Genomic DNA, 26,730 nt, shown 5'->3' with positions numbered 1-26,730 from the left:
GTTCATAACTTTTGATAGGAACAATTCAAGGTATGTTCTATACCTCAATATCTCAATACTTTTTATCAGAATTTTGTTATCTTTTCCACTGGTACCATCAGGCTTTGAGTATTCTGAAAAAAATGATATTTCCTGGCAGGTGATCAGGTGACAAAATTTGGTGTTACTGTCTAAAATTAAATTTTACCCTTAAAAGTCCAGCTTAAGTATTCTTGATTTTTTATGTGCTAACGGACCTAACCTATTAGTTTTATTTATGTTTTGGTTTTACTTGTATAAACAAAAAATTAAGAAAAGACAAGATGTCAACATTAGATGAAGCTGATGAAATTCTTGATGGAAGTGAAGATGAAATTGAAGTTACCGCTAAAGATGTTTACGAGAAATTACTGAAAGTTTGGTTGAATGAAAAATTATCGGCAGAACTTTTACCACATCATGATGAACTTGTTGAATGTATGATGGGACAAATCAAAGAAATTGTGAGTCTGATTGTTTTTTTTTATCTTGGGAGCGAGTAAGGATTTTAAAGATGTGTTGTTTCTGGTTGTTTAGAAAAATATTTTACCTGAGATTGATTGTATAAAGAACATTATTTCTTCTCATTGATTAAAAGCTATAATGTAACTTTATCAAATTTTGATTTACCATTTATAATTATCATAATGATTAGTACTAATTAAAATCAAATAACAAAAGAATTGTAAACGTAACCATATTTCGTCGTCCACATGACTAAAGGTTCAATCTCAAAATAACTGTCTTCGAAAAATTGGAAATCTTGCAATTCTTTTCTGCCTTTGAGATTGCCCTTTTTGTCATATGAAAACATTGACTATTCCTCTACTTAAAAAAAGGGCAATCTCAATCTCAAAGATGACCACCACAGTAAAATTTTAAATTTTGAGATTTATGTAACCTTTTGTCATGTGAACGACGATTTGATAATGGTCAATAAGTTTGCTTTAAAGTATTAAAATAAACAATGATCTTTAAAGTAGGAGGCTGAAGCTTCAATCATATAAAGAAGATCATTTTTGATATTTGCACTTCAACCCCCAGCTATTCCTTTGCATGAAAGTTCTTGGGTTTATGTCAAAATTCAAATGCTATCTATTTTTCTCAGGAAAGCTCACTTTCATCAAGAGACAAAAATCTTAAAACATCCTTGCAGAAAATTGAGGTATCTAATATTACTAAGTGTCTTCATATCGTATAATGGACATTGTTTTTTTCGACTGTTTGTTTTAATTCCTTTTCTAATATTTTTCCATTGTAAGCATTTATGTTTTTCCCTATATTTGTTCTTGCAACTTTTTTATAGCTGGAGAGAGTGAAATTTGTGATATCCAGCTACCTCAGAGAAAGACTAAAAAAGGTTTGAGAACATTTTTACACCAAATAATCTATTGAGAAAATCCTATGATATACTGATGTATTGCGTGGGGAAGGGGAGGGGGCTTTGGTGATATACCTCAAATACCTGTTCATCCACGAATAATGAAAATAATAATAGTTTATTGAAGTTTCCAAAGCTTCAACCATTCTTGAGCATGAAACGAGACTCTACGAATACAATGATATTTAAGTCATAAGTCAAACTATCAAATTATATAAATCTAAGCAATTCTAAATCCTTTCAACAACCCGCATAGTGGTCACTCCCCCCCCCCCCCTGAAAAAGGGGGGTTTTAGAATTTTACTGAAGTGGGTGCTTGTTAAAATTTCTGATAAGAGGTGGCTTGGGCATAAAGGGGTGAATTTTTTAAAGGTGTTTTTGGAAGTTTTCAAATGTTTTCCCACTCATTTTTTAATTTCTCAAAAATTATGGTATTTTCGTTCATTTTTTCTGTTGAAAAATTTATTTCTGCCCTGTTCTGCCAACAGACAGATTCATGTTATGGTATTCTTCATTTTAATAACCTTTGAAATATGTGACTTCCCAAGCGATTTAAAGTACCTGAAAATCAGACCGGTCTTGGTCCGGTATTACGAGCGGTCTAGTAGCGGTCAAATTTCTGTTTTAGATCGGCCTCCAGACCTTCTAGAAATGTGATCTATAACGGTCCTGACCGCTTCTAGACGCTCGTGACCGCTCGTTAGACCGGTCCTGACCGCTCGTTGGACCGGTCCAGGCCGTTCATTAGACCGGTACAGGCCGCTAGTTAGGGATTTTTAGTAACGATTACATAAAAAAATTGCTGTAAAAGGATGTCAAACGGGCGATCGGGGCCGATCTGGGACCGGACGCTTCGCAGCGGCAGCGAAATTAACTAAACTTGTAGCGGTCTTTTGATAAATTTTTACCGGTCATTTACCGGCCCTTAAAAGACCGTCTAAAGACCTGTCCAATTTTCAGGTACTTTAAATTGCTTGGGGAGTCACATATACTTATAGATTGTAAGAGTTTGTGTGTAAAAGTCAAAAAAAGAGGAACTTAAGCCTGGGAAGAAGAGGGTGTGGAATTCAAGCCTTGGAAAAAGAGGGAGGGTTGAGAAATTTTTATTTTGAAGAGGGGGCTTGAGCTAAAACAGGGGGTGCCATTTTCAGGGGGTGCCATTTTCAGGGGGCCATTTTCAGGGGGGGCTTGATACCCAACCCCTCTGCCCACTATGAACCCACACAAATATTTTCTTGAAAAGTATACCTTGTTATTTATAATCAAAATCATGAATAAATTAAAAAGAATTAAAATCCTTTAATATATATTATAATATTTCACAATTTTAGATTGAGAATAATGTAGTTCACATTTTGGCGGAAGAGGCATCTATGGAACAACCGAGGATGTCACCAGAAGAGATGCAATTCGCAAAAGCGTAAACTTTGTTTCTTAAAGATTTATTAAAATTAAAAAAATTAAAATTAGGTTAAGAGTGATATTATTTACTTTCGTTTTCATATTGCTTCTTCATATTTTGTTTGATGTTCAGTTTTTCAGAGAACCTGGAGAATCACTTTGAACGACTAGCTTTACAACAAATGCCAGCAAACATGCAATCACTGGACAAGAAAAAGAACAGTAAGAAATCTTCCGAACTAAAGTCTATTCACGATAAGTGTGCACTCTTTTTTCATTTACCTATAACTTTTGAAGGAATTCTTCAATCTTTATAAATTTGGTATCATTGGAAAGATATTAGTGAGTGGAACAATTTGAAATAAAAAAAACTTTAAAAAGATTATAAAAATGAAGATGAAAATGAAAAAGAAAAAAATGAAGATCTTGTAGAAAAGGGCTATAACTATCATTTTCACCGAAGTAAATCCTTAATCATCGAACGTCATCAATGTGAAAAAAATTCTCAAAAATAATCATTCAGTCAAAAGATATCAAACAAAGTTATAAGCTGATTGACGTCTAAAAACGCTGTTTTCTGCAGTTTTTTGCTGTTTTTTGGGGTCAATCACTTATTAACTTTGTATCATAACTTTATATTGAATAAATATTTTAATGAAATTTCTTCACAGTGATGATTTCCTAAGATCAAAGAATCTCTCCAGTGAAAATGAAAGTTATAGCACTTTTCTACAAGATCTTCATTTTTTTCTTCTTCATTTTCATCTTCATTTTTAGAATTTTTTTAAAGATTTTTTTATTTCAAATTGTTTCACTCACAAATATCTTTCCAATGATACCAAATTTATAAAGATTGAAGAATCCCTTCAAAAGTTATAGGTAAAAGAAAAAAGAGTGCACACTTATCGTGAATAGACTTTAGTAGGTTTGAAGTTCAAAAGACAAGATTTGATGTCAAATCACAGTAGAGATGGCAGTTAGTTGATCTTAAAGTGACTATATTTCTTTGTGTGTTTTATTAAAAGAGTTGTTGTAATGTTTTGCTCAGAACTTCATGCTCTATCAAAAGGTACCAATCATTTTCGTTTATTTTGGCTTTTGAAAATAAGCTATTTCTCTACCCCTTATTGTTTCCCCTGCAGTTTTGCCTATGGCGTCACTATTTTGGTTACAAAAAGTTTTCCCGGGCCTAATCCCTGTCTTCCCTCTCAAAAAATATCTTATAATATACTGTTCTTTTAAAAATATATGCTCAACTCCCTGGATATCCTCTCTTATAAAGATGATTACCCCCTTGATATCATATCTTTTACTTGAAAAGACACTTTTCCCCTGGATATCCGCTCCCTTGTAAATATTTAATCCACTTTTGAACAAAAATCGTTAACCCCGTGGATATCCGATATCCTCAACAGGGGGAGCACAGACTATTTCTGGAAAAGCCCAACAGACTAAAAATGGTTAGGTCATAAAAAAGATGTCACCGGAACCCCAGGCTTGGCCCCCTACTAAACCATCTTAATGTAAATGATCATTCTGATCTTCGATTGTTTGTGTGTTCATTGATTAAAATTAAAAAATCATCTGTTTTGTATTTAGTTCCAAAGCCAAACCTGGAATCATTTGTATTTATCAAAGTCCTTGAAAATGTGGAACAAGTAACTCTTGATCCGGAGTAAGTACAAACCATGTTTATTGACCGGTATCAGGTGCGCCACAAAAAAGTTTCTCTCTTTAAAGTGAATTTTGTAATTGTTTTGAAACTTTTTTGTGGCGCACCTGGTATAACCTACCGACCCTTTAGAAAAACTTCATATTGATAGCTTTTGAATTGTTACTCACACCGGGCACCCATTTTCTACCTAAGCAATCTCCCTCCCAAGGGCGCCTTGATCCAATTTAACAATTTTTGTTACAGATTTTTTATTTGTTTTCTAGGGAAGATCCTGTCGATTTAGATGAAGGCTCACAACATATCGTCCGATATAAAACGATTGCTCCTTATATACAAACTGAACAAGTTGTGTTGATCTGATCCTTTTTGGATGGATTATTATTCCATCTCCTTTGTACATAATCTTTCCTATGGTTTTTAAATATTATACTCATCTTTTGTACAATTCATATTTATAGTAAATAATGGCAATAATATATCAATGTTAGTCAATGGTTTTCTCTTTTGAAACCTTTTTTTTTGTACTTTGAAAGTGTGGTATGATGCAAACTTTTGTGCTAGCTTTGTTGGGGGAGGGGGGAGTGGTGAAGGGGAGGGTATGCCGAGAAAGGAGACTCCTCCCCTCCGCTGTATGATTTTGACTGCTTATGACAAAAAGACTGAAATCTTATCATTACCTTTTTACCTCATTTCCAGTTTTCAAACAGAACTGTCCAATTTTTTCCTTTGTTTTTTTTTTCGTTCCAGATGAATAATAGAAAACAATAAGATTTAGAAAGATACAAAATTAAAGATGGCGTCAAAAGTATTGACAGGGAGTGGAATGCAATGGTACCAGACAGTTATAACATGTCCAGCTAAAGCAAGGGGAATTCACAAAATTACAGATTTCATCGTTCAAAGTAAGTTATTCTACATCTAAAATTGTGAATTTTGACCTCTAAACCTTCAAAATTACCCCTAACCAGAGCAAGTTTGCCCCAAAAACAAAGCAAATTTTGCAGATTTTTCACTACCCTTCTGGACAAAATATCTAATATATCCTCCAACCCCCCCCCCATGTACAACAGTTTTCTGAAGAGCCCAATGCAACGATTTTAAAGACTTTTGTCATCTTTTCAGAGCTACCATTTTTGAAGAAGATTAAAGTTGGTACCATGAATATCGTCATCCAACACACATCAGCAAGTATTTCTTTGAACGAATGTTGGGATTCTTCAGTTCGCACCGATATGGAGATGATGTTAAACAGAATCGCTCCTGAAAATGCACCGTATATCCATACACTGGAAGGTCCAGATGACATGCCTGCTCATGTGAAGTGTAGTTTAATGGGTGCTTCAATCACAGTACCTATTACTGAAGGTAGACTCAATCTTGGTACATGGCAAGGAATCTGGTTATGTGAACACAGGGACCATGCAGGTTCAAGGAATCTGGTGGTAACAGTCCAAGGTTGTGAGTCCTAAGGTGACCTGGTGAAGGTTAAGTAGTTAAACCAGGTTCAACATTTAAACTAATATGATAGAGAACCAGAAAATATCGTTTATGGGACGTACCGGTATTGAAACAAGGAGAGACTTTGTTTCTATTGCCAATGATCCTATTGATGAAATTCGTTTTAAGCAATGCATGAAATATTTTTGTTACCTTTTATAGATTAGTATATTATAGTAAGTATCTTCTATCGCTTGTAAACTTTGCGGATGATGCAGACATTGAGTTTAAAGCCCGAAGGGCTAGAGTAGAATCTTTAACCTTTCCCAGTCAAGAAAAAGTGATGTCACTTATTTCCCATCCAGAACGCGCCTAGAACGCACCGTAATCATGACAACGGATTGTATCTAGCGGTTCCTTTGATTTTTGAGGACTGCATTTTCTTAAAATCTAGCGATAGATTTTAGTTTCAATCCGGCGTTTGTGTAAAAACCACGCGCGGGCGTTCTGGATGGGAAAAACTCTGGCTTCATTTCTCATTTTCCATCCAGGAGTCTCGAGTCTAGCCCTTCGAGCTTGCAAGTCAATGGATCAAACTCTGTGGTCAAAGTCACCGTGGTCCACCAAGTAACTAAAACCGAATAAAGTTCTAGGAAACAAATTTTGTAAAAAGGCAAAAAGCGTTCCTGTATTTATCATTTTCGCCTCGATATATTTTGACATATTTTGTCCGGAAGAAAAAAGCGCTAGCCTTTTAACCATGAAAAATTTTGCCGATAATTACTTCAGAAAGTTTTGCAAGAGCATCTGATAGGATAGCTTTAAGGTTTGAAATTTTCCTATCTTAAAATACTACACTCTAAACCCGCCTGCAATTAAAAGTCTCGCAGACAATATAAGATTTTTTCTTTTATTCAATTTCATGTAATTAGTAACCCATTACGTTTTTTATAATGCCAAAGGGTCATGATGATTAATTAAGAGAATCGATATGTATTTTGTAAGTTTGATGTTTTGAGATTAAGATCAAATCATTTTTATAATAATTCTTATCGTGGGTGCATGCAAAGATTTATATCTTTCTTTCTTTTTTTGGTATGTGTAAATATCTTCCACTTGACTTTGCTTGAGATGTCTAAAGCATCTTATCTGAAACATGACAAGAATTTGTCCTTAAAGTGGGTCGATGTTCTGGTCTGGAATTTTACTATTTGTTTTCTTAAGGTTTTAAATATAGATAAATATACTTTTCTACACACTGTGCAATGATACAATGATGTACTGCGGTTTTTTTCTCATTTGCAGGTATTAGCTTATTCAGCATATTGATGCAATTCCAAGAACTTTATAGTTTGTATGTAATATATTTTGAACAGATAATGTCATAATATCATAAAAACGTCAGAGAGGAAATGCAAGAGAAGACATTTTAATGTGACAAGTTGTACGATGCTGTACGTATGTATATTTCTATTAATTAATATGTGTTTATGTTTTTTTGTCGATTGTATCTGGTTTTCAAATTGTATCAATGTAGACAATATTTCAACGATTAACTTTCTTTTTATATGATAAGGTTTTTCCTAGTGCTAGTTTTGATACAGCAAGTATGTACACTTAAAAAAGAATTATTCTAAAAGAGGAACTCTTAGAGACTCTTCTAAAAAAATTTCATCTCCACAAGCTTGTCTTTACTTGTTTTGCATATCAAGTAAAATAGGTTTGAATGATATAGTTGTTCATTCGTTGACTGTTGTGTTCGATTGCGCGTGGATGTTTGTGTGTTTCTGACTGTTTAAATATTTTGTTAAAGAGAATTTATATTTAATATTTATTATTCTACCTTTTAAACTTGGCTGTTAGATATACAAAATTGCTGGTTGTGTTTTTTTCTGCTAGAATTATTTTTTCATGAATTTCAAAGTTCCTCTTTCAGGTCTGTTAGGTTTCATCTGAAAATAATACTTTTTTTATAAGAACATCCAAATTTTTTCAAGCCTTCAGAGATGTTTTGTCTTTTTGAGTTATAAGCCTAAAAATGTTCTTAACATGTTCTTATTTTCGTCATTTTTGAGTATTTATGTCCATTTTCTTAAGAAATCGGGTGTTTTGAGTCCGTGAAGCCTTTTTCTTAACTTGTTCTTAACATTTTGGCCATCGAAGCCTTATGTTCTTATATAGTATATTCTTATAAAAAAACGTGTAGTTAACAGAAAATGTTCTTTCAGCATTGAGCATTTCCAACCAACGAACTAAACATGAAGATGGAGAAAAAGAGAGATTTCAGTGTCAAGGAATTGTTATCTTGGGGTGCTGTACATTCTGGCTACTTATCCAAAGTTGAAAAGAAATCAAGTTTTGCGACCACGAAGAAACGTAAAGATACCATTCCATTTTTTTATCGTCACTTTTTACTCTCTTAGTAATTTGTTCTAAATGAAAAACCTACCAGCAATCTCGCCGGCAAGTTTTTCCTTTTAGGGATCTGAGTAGCATTGGCAGCTGATATTGATCCTGTTTTTAATACATGTTTTTTTTATAAGAACATCAAAATTTTGGAAGTTTTTCGGATGTTCTTAACTTTGAGTTTTATGCCTAAAAATCTTCTCAATGCTCTTATTTTCACCCATTATCTTGGTATTTTTGTGCGGTTTCCTGAGACATTTATTTTTTTAGAGTCGGCAAAGCCTTAAAATGTTTTTTACTTGTTCTTGATATTTTGGCCATCGAAGCCTTGTGTACTTATAAAAAACGTGTGTATCAATTTCTAAATACTCAAAATACACGTTTTTTCATAAAACAAACTATATCAGAACATAAGGCTTCGATGGCCAAAATATTAACTACAAGTTAAGAACATTTTTAGGCTTCTAAAAACTCAAAAAGTTAAGAACATCCCAAGGCTTAAAAAATTTTGGATGTTCTTATAAAAAAAAGTGTAATCTTCCAATATTTATTCATCCGTTACAGCCGTTCAAAGATTTTGTGTGATTTTCAATGGTGAATTATTCATCTTTGCGGAAAAGACGAGTTCCATACCACTGTGCAATTTCATCCTTTCCAATTACTGGTAATACTTTCTTTTTTATTGGTTACGATTTCGGGCTCTTCCAGAAAATGTTCGTGATTGGTGAAGGATATAGTGTCTGGGGGGTAGTGAAAAATCTACAAAATTTGCCTTGCCCAGCTTGGTAAACTTACTCTATTTGGGGGTAATTTTGCTCTGTTTGGGGGAGGGTAATTTTGAGTATCCAGGGGGGCAACTAATGCTTCTCCGGGGGGTCAAAAGTCTCAATGTCCAGGGGGTAAATTTCCAGAAAATGTTATATCCTCTACCCCCCCCCCATATATTCAAATTTTTTCTGGATAACCCCTTTTCATTTCAATTCAATTTTAATATTAGTTTTGCAATTTGTGTATGGACGGAGATTTGAGATACAATTACACGTCTTAGTAGTACGAGGCTTTTTGGTTAAATGACCCCATTGATCACAAATTGTCCGTCCATATTCGCGAAACCTACCTGTAAATTAGATTGTTGTTCTACGTCTACTATCCTCGAGGATTTAGCTTTTGCTTTTTTGGCTTGTCTAGCAGTAAAGGATATTAAATGTTCTCAAATGAGACCAAAGGTAAATTTCAAGAAGTATGCACTTGATGTGCAGAGTAACAATTATTTTTCTTTCCACCTTTTCATAATAGTGTTGAATTGTTTGCAGAGCCAGGGAGAGCACAAACGTTAACGCAGAGTTACTACATCAATTTACAATGCGAAAATAACACGACACAGCATCAATTTGTTTGCCCCACGTATTGGGAGGCTGAGGTATTTAATATAAACATTAAAAACGTAGTTTTTCCCCCATTTTTCCATTAACCTTTGGGCTGTGTCAGAAAAGCCGGGCTTAACTTTTGTTTGCTCCACATAGTCGGGAGGGGGTTGAGATATTTGACATAAGCATAAGACGTGGCTACACGGGCCTAGCTTGTTACCACTCTATTTGAGGAATTTCGTACCTTCACTAGATTGGAATATCGAGGACATTATGCACAGTGTTGAGGATTTTCTCTTAGATCATTAATATAGCTCAGCTCCTTGCACGCATTTGGTTTAAATAAGGAAAATTAATAGAAAATAAAACCATCCCATAACATATAGACCTTCATAGTGTCCCCCCCCCCCTTTTAAAAGGGGGGGGGGGGGAATTTTTTTTTCAGAAAATAGGAAAAGGGGGGGCAAAATGGTTTTCAAAAATCTATTTATTTTTTTCTACTGTGGAAAAATATTTTTTCTACTCTCTGTAGCTAACTTTGTCTAAACTAACATCTAAAAAGCAGTTCTAGCACTAGCAGTTCATTTTTAACTTTTCATTTCACTCTGTGGAAACTTTTTTTCAATTTTTCATTGTATATATAACAGAGATAACGTGAATAGAAGCATCAAGAGCAAATATTGAAGAAGAAAAAATTTCTAGGGGGGGGGGGGAATTTTTTTTTCAAATCTCAGGGGGGGGGGGGGGGGGGGGAGAGGATTTTTTCCATTTTCTAGGGGGGGGACCAACTAGGACACTATGACCTTCTAAAACATGTATAACAACCGAATCCAGTCTATGTTTCTAGAAAACTATTCTTTTCTATTTTCACTGTTTGGTCAAATATTTTCTTATCTTCTCAATCTAGAAATGGTTGAATATAATCAAGAACGAGATGGCATCTTACTATCCCAATGGAGAGAAAATCAACGGCGAAAGTTATGATTACGCGCAAACCAAACCTACAGATATCAGTTTCTCGAATCCGGAAAAATACGACGAAAAAATTACCAATGAACTTTTTACTGGCACCTCAAACACTTTTGATGATCATGGGATTTTGCCGGATTCAAATAAAAGTTTCAGAGGACCAACTTGCCGTCTAACGCCTGCAGTCTTCAGGCCTTCATCACCAAAGCTTTCCAAATCTCCAGAACGATCAACTCCTCTCTCCACTTTTCCCATCATTGAAAGTGATCATTACAAAAGTCCAACCGTGAAAGAAGCCTGTGCTTGCCCCATACCTCCGCCACGCCCGGAACATACTAAGAAGCAAATGCACTCTCTAGCACCGCATAATGAAGCAGAGCAATCTAAAAAACAAACGCACTCTCAGGGACGTCGCTATGAAGTCAGTGAAATAGACGCTGAGGCAGTAGGTAAAACTAACTGAAATATTTTGGTACTGAATACACAGATTTCGATGATTTTTTCCATCCTTCACTTTATATTATTTTTTCAATACATACCACTCTACAGTAAGGAGTATCTGGCAAATGCCTTGTCAAACGACTTTAAGAAAGAATTGACAAGTTGCCCATTTCCTAGCTTGTTTGTTTTGTAAGGAGAATTTGTTAGGAATAACTTTGTAACGAAATAATCCTCCTTCTCTTGATTTTAGGTAGTCCTTCGAGATTACCAAATGGCATCAAAGGTCCACCTACATTGTAAGCTTTTTTTGCTCTAAAGATTGAGCACCTTCTTAATGTGGCTTTATCGGCGATCAAAAATATCTGCAATCTGATTGGTTAAAAAGAATATATAAAACAATATATCTTGTATTTTATATGTACAAAATATAAATTGACGAAAAGATGTTGTTGCATTGCAGCGGTAGAGGCAATCTAACGTCACTTTGCTACAAAAGTGCCCTGCGCTTTTTTTCAACACAAAAAGTGCATTTTTTCGTCGCCCATAAACCAGTTATCAGACATTGCTCGTCCAATATGGAAATATTTCACTCGTTCCGGATTTTCTGTATTGTACGGAAAAATCTCGGAACTCGTAAAGTATTTCTTATATTGTACTAGCAACTGTCATATCATATTATAAATATTACTTATTGCCTCAAGAGGTGTGAATTAAAGCTTTCTCAGAGAAAAGTTCGATTATTTTATTTGTATTGCCTGCATTGGATGTCAATATTTATGTCCCTTCCCCCTTCTTATAATGCCATTATTTATTATTCAGAGTTTTATCCAAAACAACACAATTTCAAACATGACTGGTTTGATGTTTGTCGAAATTATTTCACTGATTTTCTGTTGTTGTTTTCTTACAAATACCTATTTGAAGATGAATATAGAAGATATTTTTCGAAATGGTCAAGTTTTATAGCGAATATTTATTATTATTATCGAGTTTTCGTGTTGACCGTTATATATCCCTGGACCAAGCTATATCCGCCATCTTTGATCGAAGTTTTTTTAAATCTGTACCCGTAAAGAAGCCATTGCAGTGTTAAAAATTAACGTCTAACGGTGCTACTACATCATCAAAAGTTTTCGAGGGAAAGTAGATCTAGCGCTGTCGATGCATTTACACTGCTATTGAGTAGTGCCGCCATTAGGGTACCGCTTTTCAAAATACTCCGATCAAAGATTTTGCCTGGCCGGGATTGAGAAACTTGGTCCACAGTGTATAAAAGTGTGTTAATCTCGTGACCAAGTTTCTTGTGCTTCCAATATTAAACTCTTTTGTGCTCTTTATTGTAGGCCTCCACGAGTTCTACCTCAAGCTCCACCAGACAATGTAAGTGGCTTCAAATTTTCCGTTTCTGTAAAAGATAATTTCATATTTAACTGCCTCTGTACTTGATGGGTATGACGTCACTCTTTCTGGTTACTGTGTCACGTGATGGTTATTTTTTGGAAAGACTATCACCCATTTCAGTTAGGTCTCTGTTTTACTTTCAGAGAATGAGTGATGCCACGATTCTTCCAACAAATGTCTACCGATGGAACATGAAAAGAGAAAATGCCATCGAGTATGCTTGTTGTTTCTTCTCCTCTATATGAATTAGTTTCTGATAGTCTGAGCTTATCAAACAACTAGAAAATGAGATGGCTGATCGAAGCATTACTCACGGCCCACGCCATGGAATTGAAGGGGCACGCCATGAAATTGAAAGAAAGGGGACAATGAATATACAGTCTGAGGAGGCGCAACTAAAAATTTTTACTTTGCAAAAAAGTGGGGGGCATGACCCTTCTGGCCCCCGGTGGCGTGGGGACTGTTATTAGCTAAATTTTATTGATTGATTGATTGATTGATTTACCTTTTGATTTTATCTATGACAGATTGCTGAAAGCGAAGAATGTCATTGGAACTTATCTAATCCGAAAAAACTCTGACGAGGTCAGTGTTATGTGATGTTTTTATTATAGTGGAAGTTGGTAATCACCACCAAAATTGAACTTATCCGGTGGTCTATTACTAAACCATACAGGGTAGTGCTGTAACTTTTCTGTCTGTAGACGGATATCCACCCAGTTTAGAACAATGACACCCTTGTGTCACATACCTACTGGGACCCCAGCCCCACTATAAAATTAGGCAAAAATTTCGTCCCGTTGAGAAAATAACCTGGAATTTCAGCCCCACTGGGAATTTGACTTTGATTTCATTCCCATTCGAGATCCAATGTTTAAAAATTGCACTCAAAAACCATTCCCACTGGACTTTTAAACCTTGGAACAATTAATATAGGGGCTGTGAGACAGAGGTGTTTTAGATTTTTCACTTAGATTTCCGTCTCAATTATAAACCTTTGCCTTTGAAGAACGATAGTCTTTGTATAATTTTGAATTTCCCGTCAAGATTTATCAAAAGGTTGTTGCAACACGGAGGTTTTAAATTATCACCTGGATTTGATTGACCAAGGTTACCCTTTTGAACACTTTGTTCTTTTGGAATAGCATTGGTTATTAGGGCTGTTCATACTTTGCTCCATAAACTATCAACAAGAAAGATGAAAGTTCGTCATCAAAACTTGAAAGAATCAACCCACTCAAGTCTTTGAGATATGACAATTTTGAGATTGCTCTAATTTGATATGTCGTCTGTTTTAAAAATGAAAGTAATTTAATCCTTGATAAAAGAGAAAGAGATTGCCTCTCTTTTTTTATTCATGATGCTTTGATAGATGTTGTTATAGAAAACTTCTTAATCGAAAGACTTATTAACAAGGTATTTGTGGTTTGTTTCTTATGACATTGTCAATATACTACACTTTACATGAAACCTCATATGAGAAGATGTTTCATAGTATTTTTGGTGAATTATTGTATGTTTTCCTTCACCAAAAATCTGAGAAAGGATTTGGTCTGAGTTTTAAAGTTAGATTTCAGCTTTGATGATTTGAAGGGAGCTCATGAAATAACCTTCTCATGGATTTCTCTTTACAGAGACACGTGTTGACAATTTATACTGCAGAGAAACAGAGTTGTCGTCATTTTATCATATTTCAAAAGAACGTAAGTTCTCCATTTTGCCTTTTTGTCTTAAATAAAAAGTCTATTTGTGTAAGATGAAACTGTAGTTTTATCATTTCATTGTCTACTTAAGTTTACCTCCTTATAAGCTAGCTATATACTCTGCTGTTGAAAAGTTTTCCTTGTATGCAAGAATGCATGTATCCAGAAATTGTTAACCAGTTTGAGTAAGAATAAAACTCAAAGCTTGGAGCATTTATTATCTTTCACAAAAATCATATGAAAAGTAGTTTCAGTTTGTCCCTCATTGAAATAGATTTGTCGTGTTTTATTATTGTTGTTGTACGAATCATTTATTCAACAAATGCGTAATGATCGTCACTATGCGGGAATCAACTTTCCATTCTAATATTCTTTGACAACCACAGTGTAACTGATTCTTCAAGTTTACACGTTCTTTCTTTATAAGAACAAACTTTATAAGAACATAAGGCTGGCCAAAATGTTAAGAACAAGTTAAGAACATTTTAAGTCTTTGTAGACTCAAAACACCCTATTTCTTAGGAAAATTAAAAACTCAAAAAGTCAAGAATTTTTGATGCTCTTATAAAAAACGCGCATTCGCTTTAATGATCAATAGGGGACTTCAAGGTCATGAGAGAGTTTTGTCCTGCATTTCAAATTCACTTTTCCTCCTACTTGGAGAAAAAGATTAACTAGTCTTCTTGTAAAAGAGTGTCCTTCAATACTCCATATCTTTGATTGTTTCGTTTTTCAGGGGCAGCAATTCCTTGCCAGTGAACCGGAGCCGAAATTCACAAAGATTGGTGATCTTATACGGTATTATATGAAAAACAATCTACCAACTTGTAAAATTCGCTTAAAGCAACCCTACTCTTAGTTTTGTATGTGATAACGTATATGCATACATGATATTCATGACGTTATGTTTTCTACGGAAAGACCCCGGCTTTTGTTAGTAGCGGCAAATTTTGAACAACTTTTTCTCTACTTTCAATTTGCCACTACTGACAAAAACCGGGATGTTTACTTAGAAAACATTACGTCGTGAATATCATGAATTTCTGTATACGTATATTACGATCTTAACAATCCAACCCTGCCTCAATGACCCAGTGAGGGATTGAAATCTGATCTGGTTACTCCTGGAATAAAGTCAGGGGATCTCTTGAAAATAGCTAAAAGTCCAGGGGAAATCTTTATAATTTGGACAAAAATCCAAGCGGTACCTCTTAAATTGGCCAAAAATCCAGGCGGGTATCTAAAATTTGAAAAAAAGTTTTTTCGAAAAAAGCCCCATGGGTTGAGGATAAAAGTACTTCTTTTTTTGTAGGCTCTCAAATTACAATTAAGTGTCAGTTATAAAGGTTACTTATTAACTGGTTGTGACGTAAACGGTCCAATACATGTGAAATACGTTGTTTTGATTGGTTCTCTAGTGGTCTATAATTTTCCTGTAAAGACTGTTATTAGTGACGCATGCCTTGGTTGCACTTACATAGTCTTCTTTTTCAGAATTCATTGCATAAGTTTCTCATTTAATACTAAAATACTCAATAGCGGTGTAATACATTAAGAGCGTTTGCAGGTACCAAAAAATCAAACCAAAGATGGCGGATATAACTTAATATAGGTTTTATAAAAATCAGTGGTTGTTTCTTCTTTGATACTAAGGAAATTCGAGCGAAAATCATCAGTTTTATATGCTCCGTTTGGGCTCCGTTTAACGAAGAACCTTTAAAGCGCTGAATATATGTTTTACACAAGCATAGCTTGTAACAATAGAATAATTAATGTTTATTTTTGATTATGTTGACAATTTTACTCCGATTTTATGTAAATACTTTTATAATTAAGATTTTATAATTACTAATCAATTTTCATGACAGGCGTTGACCGCTTGATATAATTCTTTCAAACCGTCGAAAATCTTTTTTAAATTTTGAAGTTTCTACAGTCTACTCGAACCTCTATAACTCGAATGTCTCCTTAACTCGAACAAGTTTTATGGTCCCTTCTGTTAACGATTTCTTATAAACCTTACTCCATAACTCGAAATTTTCTTAACTCGAACAAATTTGTTTTCCCTGTGCGTGTTCGAGTTATGGAGACTCAACTGTCTCTACCATGAGATAGTTGATCGTATACTTATCACAACAATGAGACTCAAATGAAATTCATAGACAAGGTCGTTTACCAGTGTATTTAAACTCATTTAAACTTTTTTTAATGGTTTAGGATAATGTAATAATGACAAAACTCTCGTTTCAGATTTTTTCGCATTTCTTTTAAGAATGTATACTTTTTTTGCAATCAAATTTTTATCTTTTGCAGGGTAGAATAAAAAAATCTAAAAAATCACAAAAAAAGTAAAAAAATGGATGATAATCTTAGGAATAAACCAGCCTCAGAATTGGCACCTAAAGCAACTCATTGTGGATTTTTACACAAATACAACCGAAAAGATAAAGGTAAGACAGGCATGGTATTTAAAATTTACAAAATCAAGTTCATTCCCCAAAAATAATCAATTCCATTACACTGTCAGAGAATTAGCTGGACTTTCTCCACAGGCAAAATCGCTTCCATAAAATGTCTTTCCGGTCGAATTTAACCTTACTAACATTACTTACTTAGCAAAAAAACATCCTTTATATTTAGACCTAGTTTTGGAAAGTCTCAACAACTCCTTTTTTCAGGACAATACAGATATTGCATGGTGGTCAGTGGCTGTTTAATTTATTATGAGAAAAAATCGAGTAAAAGTCCACGAAAAGCGCTCAACCTTGTTGCTGGAGGATACAGGTATTTGCAAAGCAATAATTACAAGATTCTAGTTAATTAAAATTACCCCACACAAGAGGCTGCACCCCACTCTAGAGTTGAGACTCTGTCTTTGTCTTATTTACTCGTAATGGCCCCATATAATGTCATGGTCCCCTCACTATTTTGAAATAAAAAAGTTTTTTTTTATATTACGATTCGTGCTTTCAATAGGCCTCAATAGCTTTATTTCAAAGGAGGCCATTTTAAGAGAGGGGGTCAAAAAATTTCTCCCGGCAGTGTAAAACTGCCAAAAAATTGTTCAACCTCTTTAGACCATGTTCACACGTTACTGGTCCGTTTCGCTCCGGTATGATTTTCGCTACGGATCGAGTGTGTTCATATTGGTTTCGGAACGTTTTCGGAGCAGTTCCGTTCCGATGAAAAAAAATGGAGCGAAACCGTTTCGATCTGTTTTGCTTTGTAATGTCTTCTTTTTTGACGTTTCGAATTTGGACGTTCACACTTGTTTCGGAACCGTTTCGTTTCGTTTCGGAACGGAACCGTAACGTCTGAACATGGTCTTAATCGCCACAACTTTGGCCGATCCACTTTCCTGATCAATGGCCTGGCTTGGTTAGGAGCGTTTTTCTAGCTTTCTTTTTTGTTTCTTTACTTCAGTTTGGCCACACACGATAATGAATATTTATTTGAACTTCGAAATCCATCGTTTAAGGATAAAAGTTATCGCTTCAGTGCTGGAAGTGAAGATGAATACACAGTACGGTTTGTTCCAATTTCTTGTCCTTAGCATTTTTTAATTTGTTAAAATATGAGAAAAAGTCATTCAAATGTCCGGCGACTAAGAATTGACGTTTTACATTGATAGTCCGTCGACAACTATACATATACTTTACAGTCTTTCATATTCAATGATTGAAAGTACAAATAAAATCTACTTATGACTGTACTTTGCTTTCTGATAATTTTTATTGTAATGATGAGTCCATTTAAGACACCCCCTTCTCACGGACCTGGTGGTATTTTATCAGCCAGTGGGAGTAAAAATAACGGACCAAAACTCGATGGGGGTCGATATTCCCATGTTTTTATGGCTGGGGATTTTAATTCCATTGTTTTCTAGGCAGAAAATTCAGTGGGGATGGAAAAAATAGCACAACATTTTAAAGTGGGGCTTTGTTTATCCGATTATTTTCAGTGGGGACAAAGAATAGAGTATAGTTTTCCACTGGGGACGATAATTTGGCCAATTTTTCTAGTGGGAAGGGTTCCCAGTATGTCTGAGAAGGGGGTGTGTTAAGTAGACCAGAGGATATCGCCATTATGAAATTTGCCAAAAATTTGTATGAAAACACTATATCTCCCAATTTAAAAGAAATTAATCCCTTGGTCATGGTTTTCCGTTTGTTTTTCTCAACAAAGGGACTGGGTTTAGTGGTATGGATTTGAAAATAGCCTACCATTGACACCGATTATGTTCTAAATTTGATGGTTCAGTACATCTTTCCATACCCCTTTATGAGGATTTTCCTTGTTAGCTTGTAATCTTTGTGAATTCTCATGTCATAGAAATGGGTAGATCAATTGAAAGCTATATTGAATCAAGCCGACATTGTGGAGAACAAGCCGTTTCAGAGCCATGCTGATTTCTTCCACACACCAACACCAAAGAGAAGGTCTTATGTATCAAGTCCTTCCATCTCATCAACTGAATCCTTCGATACTGGTATGTTAACATCCCGGGGGGTGGGTACTAGGTTTGCCAGATGACGGGTATGTCCGAACCAAAGTTCGAAAATCCACCCTTAGAGAGGCTGAATTTCGAAAATATTTTCCATTTTTTTGGCGTTTTTGACACCCTTAGAGAGACCATTTCCACAAATTTCAGCCACAATCTTCAAATTTTAGTCCAAATTTTAAGAATTTATGACCCTTTTTAGGGACCCTTATGGTTCGCACATACCCGGCACCCATTTCGCCTAAGTACCCCTCCCCTGCCCCGGGTTGACATGTTTTAATCAAAAACACCTCTACCCTGTAGCACCTGTAGAATGTCTTCTCACTATTGAGATAAGGGTTTCTATCGAAATTCCAATGGGTATTGAAATTCTATTGTTCTCAGGTCGAAAAATCCAGTTGAGATAATATAGGAGTGCAATTTTTTCCAATGTTTGAATATGGATGAAACAAAGTCGATTTTCCAGTGAAGCTGAAATTGTTGGGTGTTCTTCCCACCGGCGACGAAAAATTAACCAAAATGTCTATGTTTGGCGGGATAGATTTTGAACACCCCTGTGTCACAGACCCGTTGGGTTCAAAATCTATCACCAACAAATATTCAGTCACGATCTTTTATAGTATTGACCACTTCTTATCTTGACAGTACAGAAAAAATATACGCTTTTTTTTATAAGAATACCTTCTATAAGAATATCAGGGTGAAAATTGCCCAAATCTTAAGAATACCCTAAGTACCCTCTAGGGTGAATTTCACAGAATTTGATAAGAATAAACTCATTTTGTATTTGGTTAACAGAAAAAACTGCTTCCTTTGTCAGATATAAATTGAAGCTATTAGGTAGAAATGTAATTTTAACCCAAATGTTCACTCAAAAGTCTAAAACTCTCAAATTGATCATTTATCATGTTTGTAATAAAGTCAAGTCCAAAAAAGTGAGAATACATTAAGAATATTTCACCCTCAATCTTGGCACTTTCTTAAGAATACTTCACCATCATCCAAAATACACTATTCTTATAAAAAAAGCATGTAGCTGAATAGTTTTTGGGAGCTTAAACGTTGTCAGGTAATTATTATTTCATTTTTAGGAACAGCAACAGAATTTCATGAAGCAACAAGTCCAATTTTGAAAAGTGCTCCTCATAGAAGAAGCACTGGTGAGTTCCTTTTTTCGCATATTCCAATATTTGGTCAAAACTTTGTAGAAATAAATGTCAATGGTTGCCAATCACGTTTGCTCATTGAATCTAATTATTCATCTTTCAAATTATTGAGTCTAGATATCTATGCCTCGGTAACCTCCAGATTTTTTGAAAACTTTTTATCTTGCTTTTGCAGTTTTGGTTTCTATGGTCTACTGCCTCAACACTCATTTGATGATTCTTCAATAACGCCATAAGTTTGAATACGATACAGTGGTGAGTTAGATCACTCGACCACAACTTCTGCTGTCGATTGACCACATGAATCATTGTCATCAATTTTTAAATGAATACTGTTATTTTCAAGGAACAATCCAAGAAAATTATGATCATCCTCCACCGCCTCGTCCAAAACACTATTCTTTAACCCACCCACGACGCCCTGCAATGAATTCACCACCGCCCTTACCACCTGAACAAAGACACCCCGAGCCACCACCACAAATGGAGTATTATGTTTCAATGAACGAAAGAAACCCTCCTTCGAGTCCTTACGTCTCCATGAAGGAACACAACCACTTTGAAGAAGAGTATACAGATATGGGAGCACCCAGTAACCATCCGCCCCACGCCTCGCCTCACTTGCCACATGAAATACCTGTTCCGCCACATTCTCGCGAACGAACAAGTTCACTTTCATCTGAAGTATCTCTTCAATATACTAACAATCAATTGTCAAAAATGAGTTTAGAAACTGATCGCGTCAGTCTGCCACTTGGTGAAAATTCTTCCTTTTCAAATCTTTCAAGCAACAGACCGGTTTCACCCGGTGATACAATTAGCAGACAGATCCCACCTCTACCTTACAACAATAGACCAACCCCACCGGTACCAAGCAGTAGTAGGCCTATCCCATCGCCGCCTAACAACAACAGATCCACCCCCACGTCACCTAGCAATATTTCACCTATTGCACCACCACGTTTACCAAATTTCACCAGTACAACTGCAAACGTTTCACATCCTATACTGAATGAAAAAAGTAAATCCTGGGCGCCGACGCCTGCCCCAAGGCGTACTGGAAATGTCACCAAAACTACTTCAGATCATGAAGAAGGTTATGTCACTCTACAACGATCGCGTTCTGAAATCGAAAGCTCGTACGTGACAATGCGAAGCACTATACCACAACCTCCGCGTACCTCCAATAGAGAAACAGAAGCGTCACGAAATAACATGTTTCGAAATTCCCAGAACACTTCTTTAGATTCGAAAGGCTACATCCTTCAATCTCATCCTCCAGACGTTGATCCATACGCTAACCCTGATCATGTTTTAACGAACAATAATACTCTTCCCACAAATGATCACCATCAAACGAGGGATTGTTTTTTACCAACTGAAGCTTATTTTGTTGGAGTAGATCGAGATGATTGTTACAAGTAATTCTTTAAATCCTTAGCAGATTTACGCAACAAAATTTTCAGCTCAGATATTCTATTTCCAACTTGGTGCCTAAGGTTAAAAGCTGATGAAATTGTAATTGTCTTGTTCCCTTGTGATAAGGAAGCCATATTTTTTGTACAGGCCTTTGGAATTTCTTCTGGGATTTAAGGCTGTTGAACGGTTCTTAGCTCGTTTCTGAAATTAAGACTTCTACAGTCATAAAACTATTCTTATAAAAAACATGATAAAAAACACGGGCTATTTTAATAATTTTGTCACTTTTTATCTCTTCATCAGGTATTTGGCTGGATGGCCCTTAGGGACTTACTTAATCAGAACGAAACGGCGAGATGGGGTAAGTATGTCTGTTCTCGTCAGTTTACTTAATTCACCTTCTAAGCTACTTTAGAAACAAATTAGGCTTTTTCCAAAGAAACAAAAAATGAGTGTGTTAAGGACATCGATTTAGGACCCTTTTTTTAGATCTGTGTAATTCGGCAGGTTTAATGAATGAATCTCAACTCCAACAGTGCTTGCTTTAAGAATTGATACCACTTGAAAATATTTCCAATATTTTGTGTGATTTTTGATTTTCAAAACTAAAGTATATGACCCCCCCTGGATTTTCTCATAACTTCCATGTGGATAATTTTCTTGTAAAGCCTAGTGGTGCTCAAAATATTCCTTCGAAAAATAATGACAATGTGTTTAAATATTCTCTTCGGCGAAGATTATCTGAATAATAAAGGCCAACAAGCTAGGAAACCCTTTTCATTTTCTCTTTTCAGAAAGACGCTTTGGGAGTGAAAGTGTCCAACAAAAACGACCCCACTGATGTCAAGCATTACATTATTTTCTTCAAAGTAAGTTGCAGTTGATGTATTCTTTACTTTTGATCCTATTTAAGGTATCATATAAATATAGAAAAAGCTTATTTAAAAAAAGTTAGGTGTGATAATTTTTAAATAAAGGTGGATCTTTCGCTTTGCCACGCCCTTGCTTAAGAAAAGCTTATTTCGATAGCAAACCTTATAAGTACTTATTTATACCATTTGATCAGAAAGTTTTCGTAAAGGTCAGAATGACGGTCTGAAAACCTGTTGCATGATAACGTTTCAAAATAAATATTTGAGTTCAATCTCTTTCTTGTGAGAGCGACAACACAAAAAATCTGCTTTTGCGGAAATTTTACAGTACGACGCCCCAAAACTTAATAAGATCACAAAAGTCAAAATTGGTTTGAAAAGCCTGGTATATTCAATCGCACTCAGACCCTAGAACATTTGATTCCAAAGCAAATGACTTTCTTTTTTCCCGGCAATCTTCTTTTTCCTCAATCAATAAGCACTATAACAATATTCAACTTAAACGATTTATAAATGAGATTCGAACAACTTGATTTAAAGTGTCAAACCGAAACCACCCACTGGCTAACGTGCTTCTATATCCATATTATATATATATATTGATGATTTGTGTGCCTTAAATGACAGAGATGAGTTTCATAATTGCTACAAACAGATTTACCCTAAAGAACTAGATCTCAAAGTTGAGCACCATGGAAACCATGCATCGTTTTTAGATTTAGATATCACCGTTGAAAACAATATTTTTAGATATAAACTTTTTGATAAGAGAGATGCCTTTCCCTTTTATGTAAGGATGCCACAGCCGACAGTAAACATCCCATCGTGCATTTTTATGGATCCGTCTTTCAAAATTTACGGATAGCACGTAGCACACCATGTTTTAAGATCTGACTCTAGAGTCACTGAGCTTTTCATTCGAATGCGAAACAGGGTGCTTCAAACGCTTTCTTGAAGAAGCAAGTTTCAAATGTTTTTCCAGGTTTTCCTGACTGTTTTATGAAGTATGGAAAACGTCGAGAACTTTTACATATTTCAAATTGTGAAATTGTTTCTTGTGATTGTATGTGTGATTGTTTTTTGTTTTTTGTTTTTTTTTTTTTTTTTTTTTTTTTTTTTTTTTTTTTTTTTTGTCTAAAGAATTAGCATTAGCATCGGAGTATTCATTTCCTGCTTTTTCTTTGCCCTGTGCGTTTCCCCGTCGCGCACGCCGAACCGGGTTCTCGGCCAACTTACGATTCTATTCTTTTCAGTTTTTGTGTGATTTTTTCTATTTTTATGTAAGATTGTGTTTGTTGTAGTATCTGTTTGTTGTCTGTTATTTATTTGGAAGCTGCTGGTCAGTTCCTTTTTTTAGTATGTTTCCGAAGGCGATGAGTGTGGGCCTAACACTGGAAAGTCACTATGCCAGTCACAAGTTCTGGGACTTCGGTTTTTGTTTTGTTATGTATCCTTTTTTTTTTTTTTTTTTTTTTTTTTTTTTTATTTTTTGATGTGTTTGCTTTTGTATTTGTCCCCATTTTGTATGTATTTTGATGAATTACGGAGTGTGTTTATCAAAAAAGTTTTTGCAATTCATTGTTTCTCCACTATTACTTTCTTCTATCTTCATTGGATTAGGTTTTCGTTCACATAACCACTATTTAATTCCCGTTAACTTTGCTAAATTACCCTCTGTTTCGGAATGATTAAAAAATAAAAAATACCAAAAAAATCGTAAATACACACAATTAACAAAAATATTCTTAACTTTTTTCGTTTTTATCAGTTTGAGTTATTTATATATCAATACTTTTCTTTTTCTAAAATGACAGATATTACATATCTTCACTATATATAGGCACCCGGATGAAGAAATTCTCATCCGACACGCTAAAGCTCTAAAAGGTCGGGAAAATTTTTAACATCTGGAAGGTTTAGAATATGAATTTAGCAAGACCCTGTCAAGGATTTAGCAGCGAGCGTTTTCGGGGGATTGGCGGGTCCAACCGAAATATTTTAAGGTTTACGCGCAAGGTTGGTTGGACCCGACTGGGGATGCGACACATCCGAGGCCGACTTACAATCATCTCCGATGGTATATTGGTCCGCTCCTTTAGAGCTTCAGCGTGGGCGGCCGCCAATACGCCATCGGAATATCAGATAACAATACCCATAACAATAATCGATTCCGGCTCTTTTTTTCATCGCTCAGGAGAAAACATATTACTTGGATCGTAACACTGATGAAAGATTCGAAGACGTCTTATCTCTCATCAAATATTATCATAGAAACGAATTACCAACTTGCAAACAAAAACTCACACAGCCTGTGCTCTGAGGATAACAAGTCTTCTTTTCTCCACGTTGACATGGCAAAGCTGAGCACATTAGCTTTTACAAGTCACCGAGATTAACTCACTAGCGAGATTATGTATCGGAGATATTCTACGGCTACGGTTGCGGGGCTGCCCATGCGGGTCGTCACCAAAGGCGACATGTCGTTGTCTACTTTGCTCTGTACGAGAAAAACACCGTATAAGCAAAGTCGACATAATGCCGTACGTCAAATATCGAACTTGCTTTCACCCGCCATTACTTGCCTTACTCGCCATTTCCCTCGCCGCTTTAGCCGTAGCCGTAGAGAATTCCAGATACATAATCTCGCTACTGAATAACCAGGGATTTTTTTCATTTCGAATTTACACGCTTTTTCTAGTATAAGAATACACTTTATATGAACGTCCATGATGAAAATGGCCCTCATGGAATTTTGCTACTCAAGCTAAGAATGCTACTTTTAAAGAATTTTCGATTTTATATTGGCAATTACTCCCAAATAAGGCTCCCTCCTTTTACTAAAATGCAATTTTATGTTTGAAATGTAGTACTAAGGGATTGGATATAAAAAATGCCTTGAAAAAATCGATATCTTTGACAGCTGGAGATATATTTTCTGGAATGGCTTTGAAACACTTACTACTTAAAATCATTTTTTTTTATTGGGTTAATAAACGTAAATTTGAGTGAAAATATTTGTTATCTTATGTTTTGTAAATTTTTATAGCAATTAGATTTTGTATATATAAACTTGGAATATTTTTTTACGCACTAAGATTTAATAAAAATATAAGAAATTTTGAAAAAGAAATTCCTTTTTATCAGGAATATTATCAAGCATTATCCTGGGGGGGGTATTAAGGCAAATAGAGAGTACGGTATGTGTAGCCCTTAAGGCGGCATATTTCTCCTTTTTTGAACTTCCAAAGTCCCGCTAAGGATCGGAAAAACCAGAAAATCAAATTTCAGTCCCACTAAGGGTCGGAGAAATAGGAAAATTTTCCTTTGTTTTTTCTTTTTTAGTCCCGGTAAGGGTCCAAAGTTTGAAAGTCGGGCGGCATCCCCCCGTCAGTCCTTAACCCTAGGCGGCACATACCCCCTGGATCATTATCAACATGAAAAATATGAGCAATCTGATTGGCTAATAACGCGTACATAAATGCTGTATTTTCTCGGTAATTTTAATTGTACCGTACAAATACAAGACTGCGTTCAAAAATGGGGTCTGGTAAGTGAGAGATTATATCTTGTACTTACTTTTGTATCTTATCCACAGGGGGGGTATTTAGGCAAAAATGGATGATGGGTGTGGACGGTAAGGGTCAGTTTTTTCATCTTTCAAAGTCTCTAAGGGTCGGAAAATCAGATAGTTTTAAATTTGTCTCCCTAAGGGTCGGAAAATTCAGGATTTTTAGGAAATTTTTTGATTTTCAGAGAAAAAATTGTAATAAAGTCTCTCTAAGGGTATGACTTTTTTCAAAAATCGAAAAAAAAAAGTTGTAATAAAGTCTCTCTAAGGGTCACCTTTTGAGGAAAAATCAGTCTCTCTAAGGGTCGATTTTTGGAGGTCCTGTCCGCACATACCCCTCATTCCTGTCATTCGCTAACCTTAGTACCCCCCCCCCCCGGATCTTATCCCGAAATTATTCTCAGGAATGTTTTCTTTTTTCCTCTCAATACTCACAGAAGTTGTCAAAAGAATGTTTTTATATTTCAATGACCATTCGAATCATTTCCGAAGAGTCGAATGTTTTGATCTTGATTTCACCAAAATACAGGAAGTGAAAAAAACAACAACAAAGAAGACGCACAAATGGAGAGGGAAAAGTTTGTTGATATTTTTCAAGTTGACAATAAATTTCACACAAATTTTCACACTTTACTCGTACGATATATTTTTCTCGTTTAGAGTTTGACGAAAAATCTGAACTCGAAAAATATATCCCATATGTGCGATAATACTTTGTACCAGAGAGAGTTTTATTTCAAGATTATCGTAGCGTAGTTTACTCTACGGCAATGAATTTTGAAATTAGCTGTAGATATCGGGTTCGTGTACAGACTAGTGCGATAACTATCACAGGAAAAAATTTTCGATTTCCAAGGTTGGAAATTCAATATTTTTGGGTTGGAAATTTTAGTTTTATAATTGAAGGTTGGAAATTTGAGCGATTACTTTGAGCTGATTTGGAAAACGTAAATTACCCATAGCATTGTAGAATAAACCAATGCCCTTGAAAAATCAAGTGAAAAA

The 26,730-nt window shown here is 35.3% G+C and overlaps 4 protein-coding genes across 4 annotated transcripts; all 4 read left to right on the top strand.

The window, feature by feature from the left end:
• The first annotated feature begins 253 nt into the window (after positions 1-253).
• Positions 254-4,962, top strand: LOC136814710 (DNA replication complex GINS protein SLD5-like). Its single transcript, XM_067071128.1, has 7 exons — positions 254-482; positions 1,127-1,183; positions 1,325-1,378; positions 2,731-2,819; positions 2,934-3,022; positions 4,400-4,475; positions 4,739-4,962. Exons 1-7 carry the CDS (start codon positions 303-305, stop codon positions 4,833-4,835), a joined length of 642 nt encoding a protein of 213 aa, XP_066927229.1. The 5' UTR covers positions 254-302; the 3' UTR covers positions 4,836-4,962.
• Positions 4,963-5,226: 264 nt separating this feature from the next.
• On the top strand, positions 5,227-6,930 carry LOC136814711 (UPF0047 protein YjbQ-like). The gene is made up of 2 exons (XM_067071129.1): positions 5,227-5,377; positions 5,598-6,930. The coding sequence occupies exons 1-2, from the start codon at positions 5,269-5,271 to the stop codon at positions 5,942-5,944; spliced, it is 456 nt and encodes a 151-aa protein (XP_066927230.1). The 5' UTR covers positions 5,227-5,268; the 3' UTR covers positions 5,945-6,930.
• A 42-nt stretch (positions 6,931-6,972) lies between these two features.
• On the top strand, positions 6,973-11,395 carry LOC136814733 (uncharacterized). Its single transcript, XM_067071154.1, has 6 exons — positions 6,973-7,366; positions 8,141-8,288; positions 8,883-8,982; positions 9,615-9,738; positions 10,593-11,103; positions 11,346-11,395. Exons 2-6 carry the CDS (start codon positions 8,171-8,173, stop codon positions 11,393-11,395), a joined length of 903 nt encoding a protein of 300 aa, XP_066927255.1. The 5' UTR covers positions 6,973-7,366; positions 8,141-8,170.
• A 5,121-nt stretch (positions 11,396-16,516) lies between these two features.
• Positions 16,517-24,672, top strand: LOC136814732 (uncharacterized). The gene is made up of 9 exons (XM_067071153.1): positions 16,517-16,649; positions 16,878-16,983; positions 17,623-17,722; positions 18,532-18,688; positions 19,792-19,860; positions 20,213-21,287; positions 21,589-21,646; positions 22,080-22,154; positions 24,352-24,672. Exons 1-9 carry the CDS (start codon positions 16,556-16,558, stop codon positions 24,475-24,477), a joined length of 1,860 nt encoding a protein of 619 aa, XP_066927254.1. The 5' UTR covers positions 16,517-16,555; the 3' UTR covers positions 24,478-24,672.
• Positions 24,673-26,730: the final 2,058 nt, after the last annotated feature.

Source organism: Clytia hemisphaerica, unplaced genomic scaffold, assembly GCF_902728285.1.
Source record: "Clytia hemisphaerica strain Z4C2 unplaced genomic scaffold, Clytia hemisphaerica genome assembly, whole genome shotgun sequence".
NCBI classification, from domain to species: Eukaryota; Metazoa; Cnidaria; class Hydrozoa; order Leptothecata; family Clytiidae; genus Clytia; species Clytia hemisphaerica.
This window is presented reverse-complemented; position numbering and strand designations above follow the sequence as displayed.